At 41.1% G+C, this 17,664-nt stretch overlaps 1 protein-coding gene across 2 annotated transcripts in view; it reads left to right on the top strand.

The window, feature by feature from the left end:
* The first annotated feature begins 409 nt into the window (after positions 1–409).
* Agl (amylo-alpha-1,6-glucosidase and 4-alpha-glucanotransferase) overlaps positions 410–17,664 on the top strand; it is a 56,726-nt gene continuing 39,471 nt past the window's right edge. The window contains 5 exon segments of one of the 2 annotated variants that reach the window (NM_001437967.1): positions 410–451; positions 1,002–1,151; positions 13,749–13,959; positions 14,966–15,132; positions 15,952–16,155. In NM_001437967.1, the coding sequence (NP_001424896.1) occupies positions 1,070–1,151; positions 13,749–13,959; positions 14,966–15,132; positions 15,952–16,155 (664 nt within the window). In that variant the 5' untranslated portion in view covers positions 410–451; positions 1,002–1,069. 2 annotated transcript variants of the gene reach the window in all.

The following is a 17,664-nucleotide window of genomic DNA, read 5'->3' as shown; positions in this document are numbered from 1 at the left end:
TTGGTTTTTCCTAACTTGCATTTTCTTTACAAAAAGGACAACCCTAACTGAACATTACCCCTGCTCATCTTCACTCCTTAATTCACTTAAGGAAAAGTGATTGTGCATCAGAGAAATGACCCCCTCAAACCCAGACCCCGTCATCCCCTCGCCTGGCCCACCTCTCGCGAGACTAGCTGTCTGCGCTAGCGGGAGCGAAGGCTCCCGGAAGTGGGCGGGGAGGCAGGGCCACGCCCCCTGGGCTTGTCCCGGGGCCCAGCGGAGCTCGCAAGTCCTTCGGCCGCGGGGGGCGGAGTCTCGGCGGCCCCGGCCTGTCACTGTCTCTTGGCCTGGGTCCCGGCTCCCCTCCCCGTGCCCTTCACGGCGCCCTGCCCTCCCGGGTGCCGCCGCTCGGCCCCGCGTTCCCGCTGTACCCGGCTCCCGCTCCCGACGCCGCACGTCTATCCCGCTTGTAAGTGTCTGGAATGCGTCCGGCTCTGGACGCGCATTCTTTCTATCTATAGCAGCTCTGTACATCGCATGCCGCCGCAGCTATTCCCGGGGCAGCAACTGCTTCCCTCTCGAATCACCTCCCTATTGGTGGCTTCAGACCCGAATTTGGGAACGGGGCGCTCTTCCACCTGTTCAGCAGCCTGATCTCCTGGAGGGTGCAGTGCCATTTGGAGCTTACAGGGCCCTCTGGCTCAGGGACGGAATTTATGCCACTGATCTCCAGGGTTTTCGCGGATGCATTGCTTTTCTCTGAGAATGTTTTAAGGGGTTTTTTGGTCTGTTCTGTTTTGATCAGAGTGTAAGACTCTACGTCTTTGCTTCAGGCTTTCTTATTCTGCTCCAAGAGAGAAGAAACTTCTTGCTTGTCGGACTTTACTGACAAGATTTCATTCTTTCTCTTTGCTCTTCTTGGCTTTAACCATATCTAGGACATGTAAGTGCCGCTGTCAACTCCGGAGAGTTTTAGGTCATATTTCCTTTTTTTCTAATAACTCCACTTTGTTTTATAGGGGTAACTCATTCCACTTCGGAGTTCTTTTAATTCTACGGAAAGAGTTCAGATCCCCCAGAGGCCAAAATGGAACACAGTAAGCAGATTCGAATTTTACTATTGAACGAAATGGAGAAGCTAGAGAAGACCCTCTTCAGACTTGAGCAAGGTCAGTCACCAGTTGTTTGATGAGTTCTTTTTATATCTTTTAATGCATTAACACTCTATTAGATTGTTTTAAGCTTCAAATTAGAGACTGGGTGTTGGCTGGCATAGCTCAGTGATAGAATGCATGCTTAGCATAAATGAGGCTCTAGATTCAGCCCTTTGCAGAACTCACAGACACACACCAAAATAACTTTACGTTAGATGAAACTTCATAGATCTTGATTTGTGCCAAACTGGCACTGTGTCCCACATCAGTGGTGAGTAATGAATGTTTATGTTGATTAAGAATAGATCTTTCCAGTTAGCACAGTGATAGCACAGTTCACTTTGTGGCAGACTACCACCTAAGGGACAGGTTATAGGAAGTCCCTCATGGGTAGAACTTGTGCCTAGTCTGGATTCAGGCCCTACCCACGGAGAAAAAGAAGTGGTAGTAAGTACATATGCAGTTAGAAGACCGAGCGTGCTATTTGTAATAGCACTTATTGTTACAACTTGTGAAATCATATGGAATTTAGCTTTGCATATATCTGAGGGGTGGCTTTTTAGAGCACAGGCTTTTCATTTGTTGAGCTTAAGCATTGGTAAGAGAGTACAGCAGAAATCACAGTAAGCCTGCTTACACTACCAGAAGCCTCTCAAGCGAGTAGAAGATGAAGCCAAATACAGTGAAAATCTGATCAGGTGATGTTGGAACATTTGAGCTATCGTTTAAAAAACTAAACTGAACTAGGGCTCTAGCTAAGTGGTATAATACTTGCCTAATACAAGCAAAGTCTTGGGTTCAAACCCCAGCATCACAAAAATCTGTAAATAAACGTAAGATCAAAGATGAATTTGTAGTTCTGTAAGACGTGTTAACAGATGCTTCACATTCAGTGTGAAAACAGTCCACTGATGATTTATAAATATAAGCTGTAAAATACAAGGACAAAAACCAGCCCTCTGGGATATACTCAATGAACATTGTTAAACATCTTGAAGAATTTTTCTTTAATGTTTTAAAAGTCAGGTTTTTGAAAAACCATCTACTGTGTTGCCTTGCTGCTGAATGGTCCTCGTCTTCCAAGTTTGTTTGGGGTTTTGGATCACTGAGTTCTGGCTCCAGCTTGGCTCTCCTGACTCTGCACTTTCTGGTGTTGGTTTGCCCTTCTCTGCTGTCTTCAGTATTCCTGTCACTTTGGTGTCTCTTCTCAGGCTCTGTCTTCCTCATTCCAGTTAATGGCCAGTACCTGCCTGGTTCCCTTCTTGCTCTGTTCATCTACCGTCAGATACCATGAGTTCTCACCATCTGGGCTCTTGCCTCTCTGCTGAGGCCTCTTTGAAATAATGGCCTCAAGTGTCACCTTTTTCTTGTAAGCTTTTAAATCAAATATAATGACAAAGGTAGGGAGGCAACCTTCATTCATTCATTCACTCACTCATTCAAGCTATTAATGGACAAATTTCATTAATTTTTAAGTATTAATTTCCTTGTAAATATATGTTGTTCTCCTGTGGAGTTTAGTTTTAAGATTGTAATCTAGTAATGTTGAGCTTTGTAGCAATAGAGTCGTAAGTAGCAACAATGTATTGGTCTTTCTGCTTCTCAGTCCACTCCACAGAGCTTAGCTTTGTTCTGATACTATTCTGTAGACTAGTTATAGGGTAGCTATGCTAGGCTATACTCTCATCCCCCTTTACCAATTCTTAGTGATGTCTTCTGTCTTCATATTTTTGCAGGCTAGAATCTTCCTATGATGTCACCTCTTTGTCATCTCTCTTTAAACTCAATTTCTTTCTCATATCCCTCCCTGTTTGTCTCTTCCATCTAACCAAATGTGAGAGTCTAAATCATCTTCTTATTCAGTCTTTTCCCTTTTGATCTATGGGACCTCTGCCTGCTTCCAAGACATTCTGAATGGGACTGCACTTTTTCCTGCCAAGACTGAATCTCTCTGTTCCCTGCCTTTAGTGTCTGAATCTAGAGTTCTACATTCTGTCCTGCTTACTCCCATCTCAAGTGTCTTTTCTCGTGCTGTGCTTACATCTCCACTCCTGTCAGATCCCTCTGTATCTGTTGTACCTTTAACATTCATTCTGTGTTTTCAATATCCAGTTAAAGTGCCTTAGTGAAGACTTCCTGTAGTTTTTCACTGTCTCCTTGATTTGGTCTCCAGGTTCACAGTGGACACAGAGCAATTAAGTGCTGAACAATGAAGCAGCCGCTAAAGCTTGCTAGGAATAGTGAGGTTTGTGAGGACAGGACAGTTTACAGACTTAGAGCTATGCGTAACACTTAATAAATATCCACTAACTAATTCTTTTAAAAATCATTTGTTTATTTTCTGTATATGAGTACACTGTAGCTGTCTTTAGACACACCAGAAGAAGGCATCAGATCCCACTACAAATAGCTATGAGCCACCATGTGGTTCCTGAACTCAGGACCTCTGGAAGAGCAGTCATTGTTCTTAACTGCTGAGTCATCTCTCCAGCCCCCAGACTAATTCTTAAACCCAAGCAAAAACTAATCCAAACTGGAAAAGCTTCTAAGTTGCTTGAAGAGGCAAACTGAATAGTATCAGCTGGACAGTGGTGGCACACACGTTTAATTTCAGCACTCAGGAGATAGAGGCAAGCAGGTGTTTGAGTTCAAAGATGGCTTAGTCAACAGAACAAGTTCCAGGACAAGCTATACAGACTCTGTCTTGAAAAAAAAAAACCCAAAAACCCAAACAAAACGAAAGTTCAAAGAATAATGTTCAGTCTATACCACTAAGTAAATCCAGTAAACCCATCCATTTTTTTTTAATAATTCGTGATCATATTTTTTGAGATCAGTGGTTTTCAGCCTTCCTAACCCTGTGACCCTTTGACACAGTTCCTCATGTTGTGGTGACTCCTAACCATGGAATTATTTTGTTGCTGCTTCATAGCTGTAATTTTGCTAGTTATGTTATGAATCGTAATATACATATCTGCTATGCAGGATACCTAAAATATGCGACCCCAAAAGGGTTTGTGATGAACAGGTTGAGAACTGCTCTTTTAGAAGGTAATTTTTGATGTGAAAGAAATATTGAATAGAGGGAACATTGGGATAAGAAATCATTGAGAAGACCCTTTAAAAAAATCCTGTCTATTCTATTTACATACCTTTAATGCCAGCACTCGGAGGCAGAGGCAAGTGCATCTCTGTGAGTTCTGGACCAGCCTGGTGGTGTACATAGAGTTCTAGGCCAACCAGAGCTACACAGTGAAACCCTGTCCCCTCTCCACCTTAAAAATTGTGACTGGGCTGGGCGGATGGCTCAGTGGATAAAGCGCCTGCTGGACAAGCACTCACTAAGAGCTGGGTGTACCTGGAATCCTAGCATTGGGGGTTCAGAGACAGGTAGATCTAGGGGGCTTGCTGGCCACCCAGTCTGACCAGTCAGTGAGCTCCATATTCAATGAGAGACCCATCTCAAACAAACAAACAAACAAACAGAAAAGTAAGGATGACTGGAGAGATCTCAGTAGCTGAGAGCTCTTGCACTCTTGCACCCACATGGCTACTTACAACTTCCTGGAACTCTAGTTCTGGGGTGTCTAACACCCTCTTCTAGTTTTTGTGGGTCACACACACACACACACACACACACACACACACACAACACATACATACATGTGAGCACTCATACATACACATAAAATAAAAATAAATAAATCTACTTTATTTTTTTACTCTTAAGACAGAGAAGAATTATGGAAGACAACCGATGTCAATCAATGGCTTCTGCAAGCACTCTCAGCTGCACACACCTGCACATACATTATACACAGGAAAATAAAGAAAACAGTCAAACAGTCATACCAGGTTAAAGATGAGACTGAACAGTATCAGAGTTGAAAAGGGAGACAATAAGAAAACTCATAGACTTGGTGACAATTAAATGTGAAGAAAAACACTGATATTTGGGTTTTTATATTTGACTCAAACCCTTCTCAGCTTTTATTTTTTCTGTAAGAACCAGTTATAATTTTCAACACTGACATCCTATAGATTCCTCAGACTCAAGTAAAAGTCCCAAGTAATTATCTGTTTTAATCAAATTAGAGTCTTTTAGTTTTCCTTGTCTCATTGTGTATCAGAAAATGAACAAATTTAGCATTCCTCAAGCCTGAAATTGATTCTTCCATCTTTTGTATAGGTCGATTTACAATTTACAGTTTTTACTATATTTATCATTACTGTGTGACATGTATATGCAACATGTGTGGGGTGTGTGTGTGTGTCTGTGTCTGTTGGGGAGAAGGAAGTGTGTGACTGCAGGCTCACTCATGCCAGTGAGAATGCATGGAGAGCAGAAGAGCTTTTGGGAATTGGCTCTCATCTTCCACAGAGGTATTCCACAAGGAACTCAGGTTTGTTAAGCTCGGTGTCAAGCATTCCAGGCTTGGTGGTACACACCTTCTAGGACAGCCAGGGCCACACAAAGAAAGCCTGTCTTGAAAATAAATAAATGAATAAATAATAACAACCAAAAAAAACCCTAACATCAACAAAAATTAAATAAAATGTGCATTCGCAAATGTTTTCTTTTTTAAAAAAGATTTATTTTTCATTTTACGAGTATGTTTGCTGGCTGGCATGAGTTTATGTGCAGCATACACATATATATATGCAGGTGCCCTCAAAGACCAGAAGGTATTGAGTCCCTTAAACTGGAATTAGGTGCGGTTGTGCGCTGCCTGATGTGGGTGCTGGACAGGGAGCCCAAGTCTTCTGTAAGGGGGACAGGCACTTTACCTGCTGAGCCATCTCTCTAGCTGCGAAGCTTTCTTTCTTGAAGCCATCGACCCACGCCCAATGGGGAATTTTTGTTTACAGTAGTAATTTAATCCTTTATCCTCCTAGCTAGCTGTCTACAAGATGTCTCTGTCTGTCCAAGTAAAGCGTTGTTAGTGTTAACGTTAACCAGATAGCCACACTGTGTACTGTTGTGACCTAAGCTAATTTTAGCAGAGGTATTTCATGTACTACAGAAAACCTGCTCAGGTTCAGTGATTTGACTGAGCAGTTTAGAGTGGCTTTGAGCTTTGGGGATACTTCCTAATCCCCTACTGGGATAGAGAAATAAAAGATAACATCTTTCTTTGAAAAGAATTGAATTTGATAACATATGAATGGACACTGATGCTCTCAGTCAGTGAATTGAAAACAAAAAGGAAGAAGGTATAGTCTAATGGAAGCTCACAGGCCCCTCCTTATTTGTTGTAGTGTTCCTTGAATTGCACCTGTACCTAACTAGTGGATAAGTCATAGTGTTTTAAATCATACAGATTTACGTTGTAGCTTCATAGTAGAGCATTAATGTAACATGCTCAAGGCCCTAGATGCCATCCTTAACCCCACAAAAAAAAGTAAATGAAAATTTACAAGTTAGAATCTTTCAAAAATTTTATAACAAGAGGAGAAATAACTACGAACATCGCTTTTACGTCTTAGAAATTGTCGAACCTAGCCAAGCATGAAGGTGCACTTAGAAGGCAGAGGCAGGTGGCTCTCTGTTGAGTCCTAGGTCAGTCCTGGCCTACATAGTAAGTAAGACATAGACAGAAAGCAAGAAGTCAGGGAAGCATGGTGGGGTCGGGGTAGGGGGCATGACATGACAGTGAGATCGACTGACTTAAAGATGAGCTAGAAGGGTTTGAAACTTACTCATTCAAATTTGTCCTTTTTAGAAGTTCTATCTGCCTTTTATCATGTGAAACTTAGAAAATCTCATTAGAAAAGACCCCAAAACTTTGTGTGACTGCTGAGGCAATGCAAGTGAGAGCTTTGAAGCTGAGTGTGGAGCAGAGTCAGGTTTCCTGTGCTGTGCAAGTGTGAGACCTTTAGAGCTTTTCCATCCCCTGCTCTTCTGTAGCTAACCAACTCTGCACTGGGACACGAAAGCAGCCAGACAAGACATAAACGAAGTGGTGTGCTTGTGTTCCAGTAAAACTTTATTTGTAGAAATGTGTTGAGCCAGGTAGTTTCCCTTATTATTGCCAAGCGTTCTGATTATTTACTTTAGAAATGCTTTTGTTATTACATGATTTTATCTATATAAGGGAATACCTGCCACCTTTACAAATTTTCTAATCTATTTCATCTCTTGTAAATAAAAACTTCACTTGGTTTTCCAAGTATAAATATAGATTAGCTTGTAAAAATAATTACTAAGTGTCAGGAAAAATAGATATTATCCAACCAGATCTTAGCAAAAGTCTACATAATTGGCGAATGGAATTCACAATTAAGGTCAAGTTTTAGTATGTATAATTACCAAGAACTCCTTTTTTAAATCTATGTTTGGATACGTGTGTGTGTGTGCGTGTGTGTGTGTGTGTGTGTGTGTGTGTGTGTGTGCGTGTGTGTGTGTGTATGTGTGTGTGTATGTGCATGTGTATATGTGTATGTTGTGTGTGTTTGTGTGTGTGTGTGTGTGTGTGTGTGTGTGTGTGTGTGTGTGTATTGAGGCTCAAATAGTTGAGGCTATTTAAGCCATTTGCCAGCATAAGCAGAATTTGTAATATTTAAATTACATGACTACAAAATTTAAAGTAAGACTTTAAAAAATAGTGAATCTTGCAGGGTTGGGGAGAAGGCTGAGGTGACTTGTGCTTCCTGCTTGTACAGACAACTTTGGTTCTCAGTGCCCACATTACTGCCCGTCACCCCAGTTTCAGAAGATCTGGCCTCTGAGGACACTGGTGTTCATACGTGCATATAGCCACGCACATATACACACATATTACAGATAACCAGAGTCTGAGAGGTGTCTGAGGAGGTGAGAGCACTTGCTCCTCTTGCAGAAGTCCAGGTTCAATTCCTAGCACACACAGGATCATACAAGCTATCCGTGATTCCAGTTCTAAGGGATCCGATGCCTTCTTCTGACCTCTGAGAGCACCAAAAGTGCATGTAATTTACATATACATATGCAGAGGAAATACTCAGACATAAATAAATGAAAAAATATAACCTTAAAATTGTAAACTAATTAAAAATAAATCTTTAAAAAATGGTGAACTTTTAAAAAGTAATAAATATTCAGCTATATTGTTTCCTTGATGGTGTCTGCTTTATATGTATTAGTATTTTGTCTGCATGTATACATATGTGTACTTTGTGCATACCTGGTGCCCATGGAGGCCAAACAGGGTGTTGGATTGCCTAGAGCTGAAGTAAGGTTATTGGTATTGGATATGGAAAATAGGTTTCAGCCACTTTGCATTTGATTTGGGGTTACTTAATTTACACAGTTTATAAGAACAGTACCACATATACACACAGTATTTGAAGAATATGCTCGAGAGAGATACCCCCATTACTCCAAATACTGTTTGAGAGAGTCTAGGTGAGTTTTAACCTTTGTACTACAGTTTCTCTGAAGCATTGTGTAATTACTAAAGCAATATTTGTATAAACTTAAGAAACAAGTTGTTTAAATATCAACAATGCCTCTGATATCTGTGCATGTTCTAAATGTTACTACTTTTCCTGGTGATAAATTTAATTATTCTTAGAAAGACGTAGAAATTTATAATCTTAAACATTGTAATTTTTTATTTCATTTGTTAATTGAGATGGATCTTGCTATGAGATGATTTTTTTTTTTCTGATGACAGTTCCTAGCCCTGGCTGACCTGAGCACACACATATACACATTACACGTACACCTTCCTACCCCCCCCTTTCTCCCTCTCCCCTTCCCTCCCTCCCTCCCTCCTGCCCTCCCCCTACCCTCACAAGAGAGCTTTTGTTTTGTTTTTAAGACAGGATCTCATGCTGTGGCCTAGTCTGGCTTTGAACTCCATAGTTTCCAGGTTGGCCATGAAACTGTGATCTGGTTGCCTCAGCCTTCTGAGTTCTAGGAATAAAGGTGTGCAAGTGTGCAGTGTGTGCTACCCCAGGTGTTTTAATCCTCTGTGCAGTTATTTTCTAAATCTATGTCATTATTAATACATCTTTAATTTTACAATTATTTTCTCAAGTACAAAATGATAGGAACATCTTAAAAGTATCAGAAAAATGTTGTGACCTATTTGTGATAATATCATACTATATATTTTCTATTTGTCTTCTTACTCTGTTTTAGCCATATTCTTTTTTCCCAGAAGGATTTCTTTTTCTTTTCTTTTTTTTTTTTTTTTTTTTTTTCAGAGCTGGGGACCAAACCCAGGGCCTTGTGCTTGCTAGACAAGCACTCTACCACTGAGCCAAATCCCCAACCCCTTCCCAGAAGGTATTCAAAAGGTGCCATTGATAGCATCTTATCCACAGTAGAATTTCCTTCAAAATGGGCATCAGTCTTCTCAAACCCTGTGCTTTTATCAGCGGATTTACAGACTATCTAAATCCTTTGTTTTCATGGCAAAACCTGCATTGGCAGCACTGGGGCATCAGAAGCAAAAGGATCCCTGCCCACTTGATACTGGCCTCTGATCAGGACTGGTAACTTTAGGGCAGCCAGAACTACAGAGTAAGACCTTACTCAAACAAACAAACAAATGAATAAAATTTAGACTTCATTCCCTAAACGTTTATCCTAAAGCTGTAACAATCCAGGCATATCTTTAGACACTGTTGTTCTGTATCTAATTTTTCTACCAAAGTCTTCACACTGTCACAGCTGTCTGTGAGGAGTGAACTCAACCTTTCCCAGTTCATGTTATTGTTATTGTTAGCACCACCGTGAGTCACAAATACTGTTAATGGCATCTGGAGTCCACCTGACACGTTGCTATTGATGGCACTGTAGTCTTACACACTGTATTCCTTAAATAGTAAATATGTGACAGTCAGTTTTACCCCTTCATCCTCAGGCTACAGACATTAAACAAGTTATATTAGCACCCATGACATTAGTCTCAGTTTAAGTTTCTTCCTGCCCTCTTGGGTGATCTAGTTCATTGTCAGTAAACTCTAATAGTTTTAAAGGACCCATTTTTTTCTGAACGTAGATATCAGAATGCACTAAAATACTCAGAAAGCCTTACTGTAAGCTCTCATCCTGGGCGTGTTGTTTATAGATCATAGGAAAAGTAGATTTCATCTAGTCCTGTAGAGTCACCTGCAGGCACTAGCTGCACCCCCACTCCTGAGGGGCTCAGCCTGTCCTCTGAAGCATTGGGGCTGGGCATTACCTGTCTGGTGCTATGGAGTCCTCTGTCCATCTTGCTCTAATGTAAGACTCTCAGCTATACTGAAAAATCCCTTGTCTAGGGGCCACTCTTGGAAGTTACCTGAACCAGATCTGCAGCTTCTACATTGGCATTTGCTGTTTCAATGTGGAATTTTTGTATTGGAGAGGTGAATTCCTCTTCTTAAGTCAGATGAGCTAATTTCTACTGCCCTCCGCAGCTTCCTCACTTCCCTCGGCTGTCAGAATTGAAGCCACCAAAGGCCTTGCTCTAAGATAGGCTTTTGCTTCAGGGAATGTTTGGCTGTGTCCGTTGTTGATGCGGACCACTAAGTCATGCCAGCAGTGCACTCACAGGAAGAGCACCCCTACGTACGGCTCACTAGGCATGCGCTGAACTTTAGCACACCTCCCTTGTAATGTACCTCCTGTGCTGATTCAAAAGGAGAGGCAGGCCGCTCTGCTTTTCTCCTGGACAGTTAAGGCTATTGATTATCCTAACAAAGGCACCATCATGCTCAGGAAATTGGGTGGCCTGAGGCAATGCGGAAGGACGGAATCAGCTGTAAGAGCAGTCTTAGCGACAGGTTTGGCAGCTACATTCTGCATTTTAAGTGGGTGTGGTTCATGATACTATAAAACAAATTAGCATCAAAGGTCACTGATGCAGAACAGCAAATAGAATAGAAATGAAGACAGTTGAAATTGTGGCTATATGAACATGCACTGCTGTTCTTCAGAATGATATTTATGTCTGTATATGTGTACGTATGGATGTCCAAACATATGCAGATGTACATGTATGTGTGGTTGTTTATGTTCATGTGAAGGCAAGATTAACCCTGGGTATTGTTCCTCAGGATGACTGTCTCCTTTTTAGAGACAGATTCCTCACTGGACTGGGACTGACAGTGAGGCTAGGCTGGTGCCAAGGAGCCCTCTGTCTCCTTTATCCCAATGTTGGGATTACAGAGTGGGCGCGCCTAAGCCCAGCTTTTTATATGGATTCTCGGGATCAAACTTGGGTCCTCACACATGGATGGCAAGCACTTTACAGGCTGACTTATATCCCTCATGCCAGAATGGTTGTGCATGTGCGTGCATGTGTGTGTGTGTGTGTGTGTGTGTGTGTGTGTGTGTGTGTGTGTGTGTGTGTGTATGCATGCATGTATAAATGTGGAGGTAGTCTTACTGAACCCAGAGCTTACCTATCTGGCTAGACAAGCTGGATAGCAAACCATAGGGATCCTCCTGTTGCCGCATAATCTTCTTTTCTTACTTATTTGCTGTCCATTGCTTATGGTGACGACCACTCTAGAACTGAAGCTCAAGGTGAGTGAGATGGTCCTGGTAAAGGCCCCTCCTACCAAGCTCCATGACCTGAATTCAGTCCACGATCCACACAGCGGAAGGAGATAACTAACTCTTGCAAGTTGTCCTCTAACCCCCTGCCATGGAACATGTATGCACACAGACTCATAGGTTTGACAACTAAGTTCTCCAACTTTAGTGGGCATGGTTCATGATACATGATAAACATATAAACATTTTGAAAGAATGTAAATCTCAGGAGTCAGCTGATTTATTCATTGTTACAGGATAGGTTTTCATTGTATGATTTTTATTAATTTTGTTGCATGTTTCATATACATTATAACTACTAGTATATTCTCCTTTTATTTGTCTTTCTTTTCTTTTCTTTCTTTCTTAATTTTCTTTCAGACAGGGTTTCTCTATGTAGCCATGGCTGTCCTGGAATTCTGTAAACCAGGCTGTCCTTGAACTTACAAAGATCTGCCTGCCTCATGCACTACAAGGCATGCACCACCACACCCAACAGTGTATTCATTCTCAATAAGCAAGTTCATTAAGCTTTAAGAGTTCTACTCAGAACCTTCCCCACCTTCTTCAGTTGTGTTTGCCCATCATGAATTGAGATACATCTATATATACATTTCATTTTGTTTTTTAATGGGTCTCACATAGCTCAGGCTGGCCTTGATATTGCTTTGTAGCTAAGAATGACCTTGAACTCTTGATCCTACCAACTCTATCACCCAAATGCTAGGACTCCAAGCATATGCCACCACAATAAGCAATATGTAAAACTTGCATGGATATAGTCATAAATCTCACATTCTGATCATCGTAAACAAATCTGAGCTGAACAAGGGTGACATCAATAGATAAGCCAGTGTGGGAGGAAAAAAGTTCTCGAGGCCTCAGCCCTACAGAGAGAACTGCAGGCAACTAAGAAATGCTGAGAGCAGGAGAAAAAGTCTTCCTCAGAAAAAAGCATACCAATCAGTTATCCAGTACCCAGTGATCAACCCTAAAAACATATGTACAATTAATATCATACAGGCTGGGCAGTCTGTATTTATGTTTTTAGGAATATGTGTATGTATACATGTGTAAAAAATGAAAAAAAGGCCATGAATTTGAAAGAGAGCAAGGAGTGATATATCAGAAAAGGAATGTTAAATTATGTAATTATGTAAACAAACATAAATTTCCCTGTTGTGTAAACTGTAATTTTAACTGTAACATGTGTTTTTTCCCTCTTATAATACAATAGTTGTCACTCAGAAGTCTCAGCTATATTTTCATAGAAACAGCCTAACTTTGGTAAAACGGGGGATATCTTGACTTTCAGGATCCACAAAGCTTTAATACTTGTGAGATGGGTGGATAGAGGCAGTAGTGTGTGGCTGCCGCACACAGACTCATTAAGAATCCACTGCACACATCCCTTCCCAGGTCTGAGCCCCGTGATAATGTTTGGTAGCTTTAGATCATCCGTGGTGGGGTCCTTCTGTAAGGAAGGCGACAGATACTGCAGGCTGGTGCTTCCCATCCCCAGGGGAGGTTGTCAGGCCACACTACTGTGCTTGAGCAGGGGTAAAGATGTATTGCAAAGCTTCCAGAATACTCTTTAGGACACTACAGTCTGCTGAGCTTTTCTGTGCTAAGCTGTCCTGTGGCATTTCCCAAGTTCTGCATACAATCTTGTTCTCTGGTGGAGTCTCACTTTCTTCATTTTGGTCTGTGAAATAGTTCTCCTCAGGTACCACATCTGGGTGGTTGGTTGAGGGTTGACAGGAGGGATTCAGAACGGAATGGTGGAGGGATTAGGGCCAACCATTGGGAAAGAATCTGTACAGCTCACAATTGTGTGAATAGGAATCAGGTTCCAGGGAAGGGGGAAGGAGGACGCCTCAGAGAGACAGTTCTGGAATACTGATTATATTTGCTAAAATATACAATTCAGCTAAATCAAAATGCCAAGTAGTTCCAAAAGTAATATTAGGTATGACAGATTATCTTAAGTATATTTGAAAATTCATACGTTTTTATAATGCTTTAAGTTAAACATCTGTTTGAATGTTAAGTCCTTCAATTACTTTATTAAAGTAATTTATTCAAATGTGCTTCTTGTTTAGGATTTGAACTACAGTTCCGATTAGGCCCAACTTTACAAGGAAAAGCTGTTACTGTTTATACAAATTACCCATTTCCTGGAGAAGCATTTAATCGAGAAAAATTCCGTTCCTTGGATTGGGAAAACCCAACAGAGAGAGAAGATGATTCGGACAAATACTGTAAAGTTCACCTGCAGCAGTCTGGGTCTTTTCAGTACTACTTCCTTCAAGGGTAGGCCCAGTTAGCAGTCTGTGACTTTCGTTATCTGACCGTGCTACCGACTGAGCAGTGGCTGTGCAGTGCTCACAGTGCTCGCATTTTATTTTTGTTTTTCTTTTTTTGTTTTTTGTCTTTTGAGACAGGGTTTGGAGATCTGCCTGCCTCTGCCTCTTGAGTCCTGGGAGTAAAGACATGCACCACCACTGCCCAACTACACTGCTTTTTGGGATGTAATTAGGCTGTGATTCTTCAGTTTTGGGGTCATTATAGATCCCATTCCAGATTCAAGTTAAAATTCCAAGGTTTTCCTGCCATTGGTTTATAGGATACTATTTATTTGAATAGTATTGTTACTGATAGACATTATCATATTATTTTCTAATGAGTCAATATTACTGGATGTCATTTTTTACTCTATTTAGATATATAGTAGGTGAGAAAGGACACAAAATACCTGTTGTGGACCTGGTCCAGATTAGTGATGAAGAACTTGAATTGCTCTTGTTGAGGACCCAAGTTCGGTTCCCAGCCTTCCCATGAGATGGATCACAACATTCTGTAACTCCAGCTCCAGGAGGTCCATTTTCCTCTTCTGCCTTCCATAGGCTCCCAAGTGTGCATACCACACACTCACAGACATGAACACATGCAAGAAAGGAAGGGAGGAAGGAGGGCAGAAAGGAAGGAAGGAGGGAGGGAGAGAAGGAAGGAGGAAGGAAGAAAATACCTGTTTTGTTGTTTTGTTGCAACCTTGTAAAATGACTTCTATATACTTAGAAATAAACATATTTCAGCCATGTGTGGTGGCACGTGCCTGTATTCCATCCCTGGGTATACAGAGGCAGGAAGATCTGGACTTCAGGATCTTCTTCAACTACATAGCCTGGGCTACATGAGACCCTGGATGAAAGGGAGGGAAGGGTTTGAATGGGCAATTAACCTTTCAGAGAGAATCAGATCGAGTTAATGACTTTTCCCCTCTGACTAATTAAAAATGTTTTGGTTTATTTTTCCTTAGACAGGAGAAAAGTGGCGGAGGTTACATAGTTGTGGATCCTATTCTGCGAGTTGGAGCTGATAATCACGTGCTACCCTTGGATTGTGTTACTCTGCAGACATTTTTAGCAAAGTGTTTAGGACCCTTTGATGAGTGGGAAAGCCGACTACGGGTGGCAAAGGAGTCAGGTAGTGTTGGTGCTTGTTTTTTCTTTGTTTGCTGTGATACCGTTCTCCAAGGCTGGCTTTCTCCTTTTTAATTTGGCTTACTAATGTACCAATAACAAAAATCTACAATGTCCACAAATACCAGATTATGTTGGTCAGGTTAACAAAAGGAACACTGGTCATAAAATAAGATGATTGTCATTTGTAAGATTTTATTTGGCACATGAAAGTCAGTAATAAATTATTAAAGGAAAATGAATAAAAATTGTGAAGGAAAATGTATCATTATATAGTTTTTATTAGCCAATATTGATTATCCATTTTCTACGTAAAGGCACATGCTACTGGACATGCCAAGAGTAAAATGAAGCTAGGCTGTGTTTTCCTCTGAAGTAAGAGTAGCCTGTCAATGTCCAGGTCAACATTCTGCTTTCAAGCTAAATATTTTATGAAGAAGGGAATGACAGCTCATTGGTGTAGCTATGATAAATGCAAGTCCCGTGGGACATTTAAAGCACTACCCTTGTAGGAAAGCCTGTACAAGCCGCTCTGTGCTGTCAGCAATTACAGTTGAACCTGGTAGTGGCTAAGGCTGTGCTGATGGCTACCACGGCCTTCATGTCATCCCTCGCTTCTCCTAGATGAGGACAGTGAGTGCCTGAAGGCTTGCGTAGATTTGCAGGCAGTCGTTACTAAATCCAGGCACTGAACCCTATCGTGGGTTCCTTTTCCAGTCATGGCTGTCTCACTGCTGGTGAGTACTGAGGACGCGCATGGTTACACTCAGCTAGGCTGTGTGTTCGCTCTTTCATACAGTGGTCTGTGTTTTCTCCCTTGTAGGCTACAACATGATTCACTTCACCCCGCTGCAGGCTCTCGGACTGTCCAGGTCATGCTATTCCCTTGCCGATCAGTTAGAATTAAATCCTGACTTCTCAAGGCCCAATAGAAGATACACCTGGGATGATGTTGGGCAGCTAGTAGAGAAGCTGAAGAGGGAGTGGAACATTCTTTGTATTACCGATGTGGTCTACAATCATACTGGTATGAGCTTCGGCAATTTCAGTGTGAATATTAAATTCTTACTATTTTATTTCTTAATATTTTAATTTCACTTTACATTATTATTGTTAGAAGTAGTAATGCTTTGCAGTATGAGAAATTGATTACTGGCCCTCATAAATGCTAAACTAAGCAAGCTGTTTGCCTCTTAGCCATGTCCCCAGCCCTTTATATAACATTCATTCTAAAGATCAAAAAGACAATTAAGAGGCCTTCAGAGTTAAAAGCCATTTTATGGAATAAAACCTTTTTACTTCCAAGGAAATAGTTAGGTGAGCATATAGTCAATGTGTAAGTACTTGATGCTTATAAAAATGGGAGGATACATAAAAGGGACATAGGTCATATGTTTCCACCTGAATATAAATGGCAGTGTGGAAAGTCTGGTGACCACCTCTTTACATATGTCAACAATGGGAGTTGTGGGTGGTGTCATTTAAGGACATGTGGTTGTTTAATGAAGTCTTTCCTAAGTAACCATAGAAATTAAGAAGTTATTTAAAAGCATATGCATATAGTTCACCACTATTGGTGATAATCTCTAATAGAGATGGCAAATAAAGTTGGGTTTTTAAAAAGACACTTTCCAAAATGTGATGTTTCTGTATGTAACTTGGAGCCAGGCTTCAAAGTTTACAGTGAAAACTATGTATTTCAGTAACTCCATATTTACCACTTGAAAACTGGCAGTATTTAAAATGACTTAGACATCCATGGTATTCATATCAAATTAGCAAACCACATATGCTACCAATGATAAGAGTTAGAATACTGCCTAGGCAGCTCATTAAGACACTTAATAAAACCCTGGATTTATTCCTTTCAGATTCCAGATTAGAGTTAGCTCAGTCGTGATGGGGAGCCAGGTTCTTTCTTCTGGGTCACTCGGTCATCTTGTAGCCTTTGCTTCCAAGGTTTAATCAAATATGGCTGCTCTGCCTCCTGTTGCTACACTTGTGGAAATGGGAAATCATGTCTTTAAAGGCACAGCCTCATGTTTATGTCACTTGTGTCCGCTTTGCATCACGTAGGAGTTTGTCTTTATCACACCTAGGTACGTGGGAAACTTGTAGTAGTGTTAGGTTCTGGGGTTTTTTGGTTTTTTTTTGTTTTTGTATTTGAGATAGAGTCTCACTTTGTAGCCCAGGCTGTCCTGGAAATTCCTTTGTAGGCCAGGCTAAGTTCAAGCTTTGCGTAAGCCTTAAGCTTTTGGTAATCCTGCCTGGGCTCCTAAGTGCTGGGGTTATAAATACAAACCACCAAGCCGAGAGGTGCATGCCTTTAATCCCAGCACTCACATGGCAGAGGCCAATCTCTGTGAATTTGAGGCTAGCCTGGTCTACAGAATGAGTTCCAGGACAGCCAGGGCTACACAGAGAAACACTGTTCAAAAACAGTACAATAAGTTAATTAATTAATAATTAATCAATGCTGCCATGCCTTGCCTGGTCTAACTTTCATTATGAGATTCGTGCTCTTGACGTGTCCTAT

The sequence above is a fragment of the Rattus norvegicus genome, chromosome 2 (assembly GCF_021556685.1).
Source record: "Rattus norvegicus strain SHRSP/BbbUtx chromosome 2, alternate assembly SHRSP_T2T, whole genome shotgun sequence".
Lineage (NCBI taxonomy): Eukaryota > Metazoa > Chordata > Mammalia > Rodentia > Muridae > Rattus > Rattus norvegicus.
The sequence above is the reverse complement of the archived record's forward strand: the minus strand, read 5'-3'. Positions and strand labels throughout refer to the sequence as shown.